This window comes from Apteryx mantelli, chromosome 22 (genome assembly GCF_036417845.1).
Source record: "Apteryx mantelli isolate bAptMan1 chromosome 22, bAptMan1.hap1, whole genome shotgun sequence".
NCBI lineage: Eukaryota > Metazoa > Chordata > Aves > Apterygiformes > Apterygidae > Apteryx > Apteryx mantelli.
This window is the reverse complement of record NC_089999.1, coordinates 7,437,006-7,450,188: the sequence shown is the minus strand read 5'-3', so window position 1 is coordinate 7,450,188 and position 13,183 is coordinate 7,437,006. Positions and strand designations below refer to the sequence as shown.

Here is a 13,183-nt window from a genome sequence, read left to right as displayed (position 1 = left end):
GGTCTGTGGCATCACACTGGTGGGGGACGACAAGGGGACCATGCCAGCACCATCCAGCGTGTCCGCAGTGGGACGGAGCTGCAGGACAGAGGACTGAGGAGGGGGTCTTCCATCTTCAGGGCTGCGTTTCCCATGGATCTCATTTCATCCTGCACCCCCTTGCAGAACAAAATCCCCAGGACTGTCTGCCCTGCCGTGGCTGCGGGTCTCTGGGGTCTCCCCTTCCTTGGCTCTGGGAGATGCTGCACGGAGGGGCCAGGCTGGGAGGGAGACCGGCTGGAAAGCAAGGGTTTGGGGCCACGAAACATTAGCAGGTGGCTTTCCCCCTGGGGGAACATGGAAGACTGCAGCCGGGTCGGGAGGCTGGAGGGGAGAAGGTGCAAGTCTGGAGGTGGATGTGGAACCCAGGCCGCAGGACTCGGGAGAGTGGGGTGTCCTCACGCAGGCGCCCAGCTCACAGAGGGACAGGCTGCTTTTCCCTTGCTTTTGGCCATCCTGACATCTCTTCTCTTGCAGAAGATTTGGCAACACAGTCGCTGTCTGCCCCCAAATCTCAGTATTTTCTGATGGGAAGAAAACAAAGAGGTAAAAATGCCCCCTGCTCTGCCCATATTCCCCAGCAGTAGTAGGTGCAAGCCCCCACACTGGGGCCAGTGCCTGGGCTGCCCATCCGTTGTCCCTCCAGGGCAGAGCTGGAAAAAATCCAGGTCCCAAAAGCTTCAGCTCCCTGTTCTCATCCCTAGGCCCTTGACGTCCAGCCCCCTTCTCCTTGACCTTTATGTGGGCACATAGTAGCGCCGGGGGCCCTTTGAAAATGGACAGTTCAAGGCAAGAAGCCACCTGAGATGGCGTTTGAGCCCCCACAGTGTGTCTCCCAACGGGCCCCGCTCCCCTCCCTGCACAACTAGGAAGCCCTGGAGGACCATGCAATTGTCCTCACTCACTTCCCTTTCTCAGACGCTTCTTTTTTCTTTAAGACACCTGGGTTCATGCATGGAGCCACACTAGGAAGACCCGTTGCATGAAGACACCTTCTCAGAGTATCCCCTGGAGCAGAGTAACCTCCTTGGGGGTCCATTTCCCCGAGCGGCCGTGCAGTGTCGTGGCCTCTTCCCTGCTCAGGGACTGTCTCAGTAGGCCCCTGGGCTGCAGCCACACATAGGGCCAGTGGAGCAGGGCGAGGCGATACCGAAGGACAAGGGCTTGAGATGCTGCCTAGATTGAGAGGAATGAATCTAGTCCAGCAGGCCTCCAGCTTCAGCAGCACAAGTCCACTTCTTGCCCCATGTTGGGTTCACAGCCCCTCCTTACCTCCTTATGTAAGTTCATGACCCACTGCCTGGCCCAGATTTGGTCTCAATGCCACTTCTGTCTCACAGCCAGGGCTCCTGACCCACCTTTCAGTTGCATGGCTTGTTCCTCAGGTGAAGTCCCCCTGTTTGCAGTCCATCCCCCTTCCCAGGAAGCACAGCCCCAGCTGAAGGCTTTGACTCCCTTTCTGGAAGATGCTGCCACTGGTCCACCTTCACTGGCATGAGTGGGGTCACTGCGCTTCAGGGTGTGAAATGTGAGCAGGACACAGGAGTGCAGAGCAGGCAGGATCTGTCCCAGCCGCTCTGGCCACACTTGGCTCTCGGTCCCGTTGCCTCTCATCTCTCAGCCTAGCCTAGGCGGTTGCTGAAGCTCCTTGAGCAGCAGCAGGGCACAGTCTGCATGTCAGTTAAGTTTAAAAAGAGAGGGAGGAAGGTCCCGTGAGTATGGGACATTGCTGAGAAGAAGCAGAGCAGGGTAGCTGGTAGCCCTGGTTTTGCAGAGCTTTCCTTCTGATGATTTTCCAAAAAGCTCTTCCCAGCTGCCTGGGAGCTGAGGACAGCTCCCAAACCCTCCTGCATGACAGCACCCTGGGGCTGTTTGCATTTAATCCGTGTGGACCACACATTTTCCGCCTCACTGGAGAAAGACGATACAGATGAGCCTCCTTTGGTGGAGAGAGCAGCTGCCCGGATTAACCCGTTGCCCCCAGATTGAAAGCTGGGCTTTGTCAGTCCCTCTTGACATTAGTTTCCAGCCAGCCTGGCTGGCGCGGGGGGGGGATTGGTAGGACCGAGTCATCCTTTTTGAATCCTGCTCAGCTGGTAATGCAAAGGCCTCGTTAGTCCATGGCCACTGCATGATGAATTGAATGTCTCAGGAGGGCAGAAATATGAGTTAAGCCAGGATTGCATCTGGGGCTGGACCCCGCTGTGCAGGGCTGAGGTGGTCGTGGTTTGCCCAGCCAGCAGAACCCCTCACGCTCCCCTTTCCAAACCTGCCACTGCAGAAACCGAGCCAAACTCAGAAACAGAGAGGAGTCAGGCTGGGAGGATGGAGAGGGCCTTGTGTTGGTGGCAGAGGTGCTCTGGGGGGCCTGGGGACTGAACAGGGTGGGATGAGAGGGCAAGGGTCTGGGCACAGCTCCTTCTTGGTGTGGAGACAAGAGCTTCAGATCATCTTCCAAGCCCAGCACAGGCTGCTTTGAGAAATCGGTTCCCTCTAGGCGGGGAGTCACTGATGTTTGCACTGAGGCCACGATGATTCACTAAGCCTTGGAGAAGTACCTCTAGGGCTTGGGTTATCTCCTGATCCCAGCACCCTAGTTTTCCAGCCCATCTCTGCATGCAGCCAGTCCAGCTGCACGTGCTCAGCTAGTAGACCCTCTTCCCCAAGGAAGCGGCTGCTGCCTGCAGCAAAATTTGCTTCCTGGCAAATGTTCCTTTGCACAAGGATGTGACAAAGCCTCAAAGATACCTCCTGGAGGTGCTGCAGGGTGGGCAGGAGCTAGGGAGAGAGGGGGGCCTCATTGCAATTCCAGGCTGGTGCGCCTGATCTGGAAAGGAGCTGAACCAATTGCCCAGAAAAGAAAAGCAATTAGAAATGGATTTAACAGGTAAGGAGCAGAAATGATTGTGTTTCTCAGTTGCTTGCCTTGTTCTAGCATTTTAGGCTGAAAGCCCCGGGCAGGGCAGCCACCCCGGCAGCGTGCGGGGACACACGGACCGGCCGGATGCAGGTGGCAGGAGTGCTGTGGCATAACCCCTCGCTCCCCCCGCGCAGGCTCCCTGGCTGGGACGGGGCGTTCCTGGGGTGCCGGTGGCTGCAGCGGCTGCACTCCTCTGTGGTCCAGGTTGCTCCAGCTCTCCGTGGGCCCCCGTCTTCCCGAGATGCCCCGTTGCAAAGCCAGAGGCATGGTTGCAGAGGTCCTGGGCGATGCAGAGAAGGGTGAGCCACAGGGTCTCGTAGGGCTGAAGTTTCTCCAAACCCCGAGGCCAGTGTGGCACGGTCGGGGCCATGCCTTGCCCTCCTTGGTCCCTGTGGTTTCCTGCACGGTGCCCCGCTGGCACCATGGCTCATCCCCTCCTTGCAGCCCTGCAGCTCCCCAGCCTGGCCAGCATCTCCTGGATGGCTCATGGGGTGTTTTGCCCCGCTTTGCACCCACTTGCCTGCTGTGTTGGAGCAGCGGTGGCATCAGCCATGGGCTCCCGCTCACCCTCCCATCTTGCACTGGCCTCAGACCGGCTGTAGGAGCCCCAAAATGCCTGATCTAGGCAAAATCTGAGTTTGAACCACCAGAGTGGGTTTATTTTGTGGCATTTTTGCACCAGCCTGGGGAGGCCATTGCCGGCCCCTGACAAGGCACCTAGGTTGGACACGCTGTGCCATCATCAACCCCGTGCGCCCCAAAACACTGCAATTTTGGCCTCTTCTCCCTCTTCATCCCCCTGAGCAGAGGCAGCTGCCCGGGGGGCTCTGCCACCCGCACGCCTCCGACCCAGCACCTTCCCTCGGGCCGTCCCCGGCGGCAGCGTCCCCGAGCCCCGCCGCCACCTCGACTCCCGCTCTGCGACAGCAACCCGGCTGCAGCGCCGGCGCCGACAAAGACAGCACATCAGGGAAAATTTCCAGTCTTCCTCTTTTACAGTCTCTGTCTCCTGCCCGCGGAGGGAGCTAACTGGAACAAATACTCTGTAGGAATACTTCAGTATTTTCCTCGCGCGCGCGCGCTCTCTCTTTTTTTCTGGATTGTGAGTACAGCTGTAGATTCAGTGAGCTGGTTCAATTATAATAAAATATACAGTATATATTGTAAATGACTCTGCCGGACACAGAGCAGGTTCTTCTCGGCAGGGCCGCGGCGCGGGGATTAGCATGGCGCTAACCCTGCTCTCTCCGTCCAGCCCTTTCCGGGCTCCGTCTGCCTGTCCGCCTCCCTGCGGACGCAGCCAGCTCTCCTCCTTGGCCTCTGTCACCACCCGCCCATCGCTCTCCCTCCTCGCCTCCCTCCCGTCCCGCAGCCCCTCCGGCACCTACCGCTTCCCCCATCCCCGCAGGGCTCCCTGCCAGCTCCCGGCAGGATGCGACCCTCCGCAGCCAGCCCTGCCCGATTCGGCTGGTTTTATCCCTTTTTCCTCCTGCGGTTTCCATGGCAACGCTCCAGCTCTCCCGGCTGCTCCCCTTCCCCAAACAAAAGGGTTTGCCAGCTGCCGCCGCGCGTGGGGCAGATGCCAGCACCCCACTGCGGTGGTGAGTGGGGACTGACCCCCACCCCCACCCCGGCCCCTGTCAGGGCATCCCCCCCCCCCCCCGGTCCTCACGGTGGCCCCTGCATCCTGCGGGGGGGAAATCCCTGGATTTGTGTGTCCCTGCACTGAGTGCGTCAGGTCTCAGCTACACCCCTTCCCCTGGTGTCAGGCAGGGGCAGGCTGCTGCAGAGGAGCCTCCCTTCCCCTGCCCTGGCCTCACCCCTCGCCAGGGCAGGTCGTGCTGGGTCCCGGGACCTGGTTTTCTGGGCCACCGTGAACTGATTCAGTGGCAGAATATGGGTCAAAATGTGGGACAAAGAGGCCAAATTTCAGCACTGGGCCTTAAAAGCAAAGCTGGGAGGCTGCAGGGAGCTGGGAAGGGAGGTGGTGGTGGGGGGGTTGATGAAAAGCCAGCTTGAGGCTAAGTCAAAGCTCAGCCCCCGGGGAGGCACGTCCTCGGGGGGGGGGGGCTGCAGGGCCACAGGGCAACTCTTCCCTGGGACTGGGGGCCTGGAAGGTCCCTCTGGAACTGGGAACAGGGCATCTGGTTGAAACCAGCATTGCTCCCCAGGTGGCAGGTGGGCACTGCTGACCAGAGGGTGGTATTTGGATGTGAGGGCAAAGGCCTCTGGTAAGGCGTCGTCCTTCCCCTGCCCCGGCGTGGAGGCTACGCCTGTCATCCCCATCATCTTCCACTGGCCCCCATCGACTCATTGGCCCCCATCAGCCCCATTGCCCTCACCAGTCCCCATGAGCCCCATCAGCTGCAATTGCCCCCACTGGCCCCATCAGTCCCATCAGCCCCCATTGGCTCCATGAGCTCTATCAGTCCTTCCTAGCCCCAGCAGTCCCCGTGGATCCCCATCAGCCCCATCAGCTCCATTGGCCCCCATCAGTTTCTGTCACCCCCCCCATCAGCCCCTTTGGCCCACATCAACCCCCCCCCTTGGCCCTCCTGGCCCCCATCAGGCCCTACAAGCCCCCACTGACCCCCATTGGTCCTCATCAGCCCCATTAACCTGCAATGACTCCATGGGGCTGCATCAGCCCCACCAGCCCCCATTAACCCCCATCAGCCCCACCAGCCCCCATTAACCCCCATCAGCCCCATCAACCCCCATTGGTCCCCATTAACCCCCATCAACCACGTCAGCCCCATCAGCCCCTACCGGCCCCATAGGCTGCCATCACCCCCCGTCAGCCCCATCAAGTCCCATCAGCCCTATCGACCCCCAGCAACCCCATAGGACCCCCCTGGTCCCTCCTGGGGCAGAGGGACCTTGGATGATGCCAGATGTTTTTGAAGACGCCGTCCCCGGCCAGGAGCGCAGCAGCCCAGCTGCCGGCAGGGCCATGGGGACGAGGCCGTCGCGCTCTTGCGGGAAAGCGCCGGCAGGGCCGCGGAGGCTCTCGGCTGCTCCAGAAGCTTCTGGCGGTGGCTGGTGGGGCCGCGGCCGGGTGACACGGCAGGCGCAGGGCCGGGCGCCGCTGCTCCACTGACTCATCCCTCGCAGCCCGCCCCGCCGGGACGCACCGGCCCCGGGAATGCCGGGCTGCTGCTGGCCGCGGCCCAGCCACGCCGCCCCCTTCCCGCAGCGCCGCGCGGGCCTGCGGTTTTTACGGGAAAGAAAGGAAAGAAAAGCTGGGAGCAGCTCCAAGTGCAATCCATCACCCGCCGACATGCGCAGCGCCCCGCGGCGAGCGGCACGGAGGCATTTGCAGCCGCGGCAGGGATGGGGGAGACGGTGGGTGCCGGGGACAGCAAGCGTGCCGGCGGCGCTGGGGCCGGGGCTCGCGGCTGCGCACTGCCGCTCCGGCCTGGGAAAGTTGGCAGCGCCGGCCCCCCGCCGCTCCTCGGCCGTTCCCGGGCCCTGCTGCAATTTCCATTAATAGCCAGCTGAGAGGCCCGGCTAAAAATAACCGTCCGCCCTCTTCATAAGGCCCCAGAGCCGCCCCGGCAGCAGCCGCAGCCCCGGCAGCCCTCCGTGCCGCGCGAGATGGCCGAGCGCCGCGTGCCCTTCACCTTCCTCAGCAGCCCCAGCTGGGATCCCTTCCGGGACTGGTACCACGGCAGCCGCCTCTTCGACCAGTCCTTCGGGATGCCCCACATCCCCGAGGACTGGTACAAGTGGCCGAGCGGCAGCGCCTGGCCGGGCTACTACCGGCTGCTGCCCGGCGAGGGCCCGCTGGTGCCCGCGGCGAGCTCAGCCTACGGCCGCGCGCTCACCCGGCAGCTCAGCAGCGGCATCTCCGAGATCCGCCACACCGCCGACAGCTGGAAGGTCACCCTGGACGTCAACCACTTCGCGCCCGAAGAGCTGGTGGTCAAGACCAAGGACAACGTGGTGGAGATAACCGGTGAGTCCTCGCCACCGCAAGCCAAGGCAGCGGCAGGGGCCGGTTTTGCGGGCAAAGCAAGCGGCGGGAAGCCGGAGAAGGGAGCGCAAAGCAGAGGGAGGGCAGGGAGAAGGCAGGGCACCGCAGCGGCAGCCCGGAGCGCGGCATCGCACAGGCTGCTGGAGGGGCCGCAGGGCGCTGGGCGACGGCACGGGGCTGCGCTCCCCGACCTGGCCGGGATGGTCCTGGCAAATTCCTGGCTGGCTCCGGTCCCTCATTCCGGGCAGGCAGGGGCCAGGCACTTGGGGGGGGGGGGTGAAGCGCCGCGGCTGCGATGGGCCGGGGCTGGCGAGGCTCGTTCAGGGGCCGCCCTGACGAAGAACAGCACCCGCGGCATGGGGCCAGCCTCGTGCTGGCGCCTCGTGCTCCGGGGGGGCTGGCGGCCACGGTGAGTCTCGTGCAATCCCCCCCCCCCCCGTGCAGTGCCAGCGGGTTTGGGCTGGGCTGGCTGCAATTCCCCAGCCGGCGAGATTTGGGAGCCCCGCTCGAGGCCTTGGGGCCAGCCGGGATGCAGAGCTGGGCTGCAAACCCTGCGGCTGGGTTTGGTCCCCGCTGCCGGCACCGGCTCCTGGCATTGCTGAGGGAAATTCACTGCCCCCAAATTTGGGGATGTTCCCAGAGGGCCCCAGTCCTGGGCCCTGATTCCTGCTGGGAATGCGGGAAGGGGAGGAAATCCGCCACTCCCGTTGCTCAGCGCTGCTCCAGCCTGATATCAAGGCAGCGAAACCCAGTCCTGTCCCCTTGTCCCCATCCCAGGCCACTGCCGTGGCTCTGCAGGGAGCAGAGATGAATCCCCCCGTGCCGTCCTCCCCGCAGCTCTCAGCCTCCGACCGGATCCCTCACGGCAGGGAGGGCACCCGGCCCCCCCATCTCCCCAAAATGCTGCCTCATTTGAGCTGTGCCGTGGCTGGGATCTCACCCCGCGGCACGGGTGCCTTCCCGGGGTGCTGTCACGGGAAAGGCGGACCCTGAGCACCTTCCAGCCGTGGTGCCCAGCCACCAGGCTTCAACCTTTCCTGGCTTTTCCTTTTCTTCCAGGGAAACACGAGGAGAAGCAGGATGAACACGGCTTCATCTCCAGATGCTTCACCCGAAAATACACGTAAGTGCCAGAGTGAGACGGGATCCCAGGTCCCTTTGGGGACCTCTCCCATCCGCCAAGTCCTGCCCTACCCCCTCCGGTGCCTCCCCCCGGACAAGCTGGCGTCGTCGCTAGCCCAAACGGGGAGGACCAAAAAATCGGGGCCTCGCGGCGCTGACCCCGCTCTCCCGCCCGCAGCCTCCCGCCCGGCGTCGACGCCACGGCCGTGCGCTCCTCGCTCTCCCCCGACGGCATGCTCACCGTGGAAGCGCCCCTGCCCAAGCCGGCCATCCAGTCCGCCGAAATCACCATCCCCGTCACCGTCGAGAGCCAAGGCAAGAAAGCGGAGGAGGCGGCCAAGAAGTAGCCGGCCCCGAGGCGAAGGAGGGAGAGGAACCGCCGCCTGCCACCGCTGCCCCGCGCAAAATAGCTCCTCACGCCGCCCCCCGCTTCGATCCCCCTTTTTATTCTTCATTTTGTACTCACCCCGTCACTGAGCGTCTCAAATAAACGGGAAGAAAAAAGTAGAACGAACCGGAATAAACAGCCGTGAAATAAAGCTGCTCCGTGCCCTGCGTTCCCGGGGCAGCAGGCCTGGTGGGGGGAGCCGGCCGGGGATCCGTGCCGCGGCGGCGCCGGGCTGGGACACGTGCCGCGGGCACCTGCGCTCCCCCTCCGGTGGGGCGGGCTGAGCCGGTGGCGTTGGCCGTGATGGGACACGTGTGGGCACTGCCTGGGTCCGGCATCGCTTTCGGATGGGGCACAGACCCTGCCTGCACTCGTGCTGTACCCGTCTTCCAATATCCCAGGTCTCCAATATCCCAGGTCTCTGATATCCATCGTCTCAACATCCCAGGCCTCCAATATCCTGAGTCTCCAATATCCCAGATCTCCAATATCCCACGTCTCCAATACCCCTGATCTCCAACATCCCAAATCCCCAATATCCAAGGTCTGCCATATCCCAAGTCTCAACACCCCTGGTCCCAACATCCCACATCTCCAATATCCTGGATCTCCAACATCCCTGGTCTCATCATCCCAGGTCTCCAATATCCCTGATCTCCAACATCCCAGATCCCCAATATCCCAAGTCTCAACATCCCAGGTCTCCGTTATCCTGAGTACATGGCTCCAGGTGGATCCCAGCCCCCAACACCCACCTTGCTGCGTCCCCTCCTCCCCCCCCCCCCGGCACCGAACGTGCCCCAGGCGCCGAAAGCCAAGCAAAGGCCCTGCAGGCTGCAGGGAAGCCGATGGGCAAAGCCGATGGGCAAAGCCGTGCCAGCGGGACGGAGCGCGGCCCTGACGCCTTTCGGACACCGGCTCCGTGCCCCGGTCCTGCCTTCGGGCAGGAGCTGCCGTGCCGGGGCCGTGCTGCCTGGCAGGGCTCTGCCACCGCGAGGGCTCCGGGCCAGTCCCCGGACGGACGAGGGCCGCTGCAGCCGTGTTCCCGCTTGGACAAATCCCTGCTAATCTCCCCTCTGAGTCATCCCGGAGGCAGGAAGCCTCTCCGGGCGCTGCTGACCCGCCAGGAATCCCGCGGCCGCCGGGCCCCTTCCCGAGCGCTTGGCAGCCCCCTTTCCCCGGGCTGCCCAGCCCCTCTCCTCCGGCTCGCCCGTGCTTGGTGCAACGAGTTTGGCAGGCCTCAGACTCCCGGGCAGGCTGCGGGAGCGGGACGAGCGGACGTGCTCCTGCGCGGGGGTGCGCGCGTGGCCGCGTCTGCCCCGTCGCCTCGCCGCTCCGGCCCGGCATCTGGGAGCGGGAGACATGCGGGGGGGGGGGGCCTCCTTCACCCCCTGCTCTTCCCACCCCCCCCCCCCCCCGCCGGCTCCAGCCCTCCATCATTTTGGGGCCGGGTGGCCACGGCAACCGGAGCGATGGAGACGGTTGCCATAGCGGCGGCAGCCCGCTGGCACCCTGCCCGCTGCGGAGGCACCAGCCAGCCCGCGCGGAGGGGAAAGAGCAGAGCCGGGAGCCGCCCCGGCCCCCGCCCCGGCGCTGGGGCCCGCGGGACCTGCCGCAGGCGCTCGGTGCAGCGAGTTTGGCAGGCCTCAGGCAGGCCCGACTGCCAGGGCTGCTGGGGCGAGGAGGAGGGCACTGCGGAGCACCGGAGCAGGGAGGTTTGCAGGCACCAGGGCTTTGCTTTCCCTGGCTACAAGGTCCGAGCTGGCCGGTGCTCTTGGGTGTGATGAACTTCCCCATTCTCAGCCAGAGACTGGAAAGAGCCCCAGGACACCGGCCGTGCCCTGGCTGAGCAACATGTCCCCGCGCCATCGCCCCCCCCCCCCCGAGAGGCCTGTCAACTCCCTTGGTGAGAGGAGGGGAAGGTCATTTGTGATACGAGTGGGGCCGGTCTCAGCTTGGCAACGCAGTGATCTTGCTTTAGGAGGAAAAAAAAGGGCAAAAAAGAAAAAAAACTGACAAGGAAGGATTCACTCTGCCCACGCGGGGCTGCGGTTCGGCTGGAGGAGGGAGGGGAGCAGGACCCCAGGAATTTGCCCCATGGCCCCAGGGAGGGGGCTCGGTTGGGGCATCCCACCCTGCCCAGCCCCGCAAGCCCCTCTGCCCAGCTCCGCACCCCCTCGGGGACCCCGCTGCCTCCCGCACCCCGCGGCACCGTCCCCCCGCATTGCAGTACCCAACGCTGCGCTGAAGGAGCTGAGCACTAAATCCTGCCTGAGCAAACGGAGACGCCGCTCCTGCTGCTTGCTGCCGCTCGCTTTTCTTCCCTCCACCTCCCTCCTCTCTCAATTTGCTGTTTTGCAGCCTCCCCCCCCCCCCAGCTGCCTGGTTCAACACCAAGGTGGGCCCTCGGCCGGGGAAGGCATCGGGGCCGCGATGGCCGCTATCGGCACCCCTGCTCCCTCCCTGCGCCCTGCCTGGGGGCCTCAAGGGAGAGCGCACAGTCCGCAGCTGCACACATGCACACACACAAGTGCGGCTGCCAGGGCATGCACACGCTTGCACACGCTTGCACACGCTTGCACACACATGCACACGTGCACATGCATGCACGGGCACTGCTGTGGGGACACAGCGCATGCACACACGTGCACACGCATGCACACACTGCCGATGCCCAGGGCGCCGGGCGCTGCTGCAGGCCGGGGCTGCGGGGCCGGTGGGGCCAGCAGGGCCGGGGCACGCGGGGCTGATTCCGGGCAGCCGGAGCCCTGCGGAGCCGTGGGGGCGAGCCCTGCGCCCCGTCCCAGCCACATGCCGCCCCCGCGCCAGGGGGAGAGCACAGTGGGGCAGGCAAACCCACCCAGGTGACTCCCACAAAGGGCAACCGAGGCCTCCCCCGGCGAGGGGATGGGGACGGGATGGAGGTGGCACAGGGCTAATCAGGGCTTCGGGGGCTAATTTGCTGGCAAGACCCCCCCCGCCCCAATTTCCCCGGTGAGCTGGGCTGTGGGGGCCTCCGTGCTGGGAGCAGGCACGGCCTGAGCCACAGGGAGGGAGGGAGGGATGCGGGGAGGGATGCAGGGATGCGGGGAGGGATGGAGGGTGGGATGGAGGGTGGGATGAAACGGGGGGGGCCGGAGGGATGGGAGATAAATACAAATCACCCTAAAGCGCGCCGCGAGCGCCAAGGCGCCGGGAAGGGCGCTCTGCCTCGGCCGCCGAGGGAGCGAGCCGGAGACGGGGCATCCCTTGCCTTGGCGCCGCGTTCCGGCCCCTGGCGCAGGGAGGAGCCCCCCGCGGAGGCGCTCCTGCCCCCCAGCCCGCTCCCCCCCTAAATCACAGCTGGCATCTTCGGGGCTCGCCCGGTCGGGGAACGGCGCTCGGGAGCGGAGCATCTGCCTCCTGCGGCCGCCGTTACGTAAGGCCGCGGGCGGGAGGCAGGCGGGGAAGCGCTGCCTGCGCTCTCGCCTCCCCAAAAGCCTCGGCAGCCCTAGCAACAGGCAGGCCATTGGCGTGCGGCGGTGCCGGGGCCATCATCGGCGGCACGGCACGGCACGGCACGGCACGGCACGGCCCGCTCCCCGCGGTGCCCACGGGCTTTGCTGCACGGGGAGGCGACGGGGCGGGAGCTGGCAGAGCATCCTCCCGTGGGCGTCCCCGCGCCCGGCACGTTTCGGGGAGCCGCCCGGGGAGAGCTGGCGGCTGGCGCGGGCCATCGCTCCAGCGCCGCCTCGGAGAGGGGAGAAGGCGTCCCCGCACCTCCGCCGCGTTTCTGCCCCTGAAACGCTGGGGTTTGGGGCGGCTGCTCCTGCGCCCTCCGGGCAGCTCCTCACCGTCGGCGAGGCAAGAGCCGCCCTCGCCGGCTGCGAAGGGGGCGCGGGGGGAGAGCCAGAGGTCTCGACGGGGGCCCCCGAGCAAAGCTGGGGAGCCCTAATTCGGCTGCCTTCGCCCTCTGCGAGCCCCAGGCCCCCCTTCCCGGGGGGTTATTCCCCGGTTTTCCCCCGGGGGGGTGCGTGCCGGGACGGGACGGGACGGCCGGCGCTGGGGCCCGCCCCGCCGGGCGCACGAGCCAACGCACATTTTAGGTTTACAGTTTCCAAGGGAGGGGATTATTTTTGCAGCGTGAGTCACCGCACGCAGCTTCGAGTGGAAAAACCCGGGGGGAGGGAGGCCAGGGCCCCCCGCGCCGGGCGCTGCCCGCTTCGCCCGCGGCCGCTCGCGCAGGGCCCCCAGCGCCGGCGGGGCAACGCTCCCCATCGCTGCCGCCGCGGGGCGAGCTCCGGCGCGGCCCCCGCCGCCGTTTGCCCTCTCCCGGGAGCCGAAGGTTAAACGCAGGCCGGGAGGGAGGCGAGGGACGACTAGTCAACCATTAACCCGCCGCGGCGGCCACCCCCAGCGCGCCTGAAACCGGAGCCGGGAGGGACGCGCCGGGTTTAACGTTCAAGGCGGAGCAGAGAGATCTCGGCTTTCCGCTGCTCTCGCTGGAAGGAGACGGGGCCCCCGGGGCTGCAACGAGGTTGTTTACTAGAGGCCGCCCCAGCTGCGAGCGGGGCCCGACATAAAGGCACGTCCCCATCTGGGGCTCCCTGCGAGCCGGCGGGGCCCCGCCGCACCGAGGGCACCCGCACCTGCGCTCCGCGACACGGCGCCAGCTGCGCCCCGGCCTTGCAAGCGCCCAGGCCTTTTCCAAGCCTCCTTCCAGCTGCCGGCGGCCCCCCGGCCTGCCCTCCTCCCAGCA

At 65.4% G+C, this 13,183-nt stretch overlaps 1 protein-coding gene across 1 annotated transcript; it reads left to right on the top strand.

The window, feature by feature from the left end:
• The first annotated feature begins 6,294 nt into the window (after positions 1–6,294).
• On the top strand, positions 6,295–8,596 carry HSPB1 (heat shock protein family B (small) member 1). Its single transcript, XM_067309583.1, has 3 exons — positions 6,295–6,917; positions 7,995–8,058; positions 8,236–8,596. Exons 1-3 carry the CDS (start codon positions 6,557–6,559, stop codon positions 8,402–8,404), a joined length of 594 nt encoding a protein of 197 aa, XP_067165684.1. The 5' UTR covers positions 6,295–6,556; the 3' UTR covers positions 8,405–8,596.
• The last annotated feature ends 4,587 nt before the right edge of the window (positions 8,597–13,183 follow it).

Coding starts and splice junctions, on each gene's coding strand:
- HSPB1 (XM_067309583.1), top strand. CDS start 6,557: ATGGCCGAGCGCCGCGTGCCCTTCACCTTCCTCAGCAGCCCCAGCTGG. Junction 6,918..7,994: donor CAACGTGGTGGAGATAACCG/GTGAGTCCTCGC, acceptor CTTTTCTTCCAG/GGAAACACGAGGAGAAGCAG. Junction 8,059..8,235: donor TGCTTCACCCGAAAATACAC/GTAAGTGCCAGA, acceptor TCCCGCCCGCAG/CCTCCCGCCCGGCGTCGACG.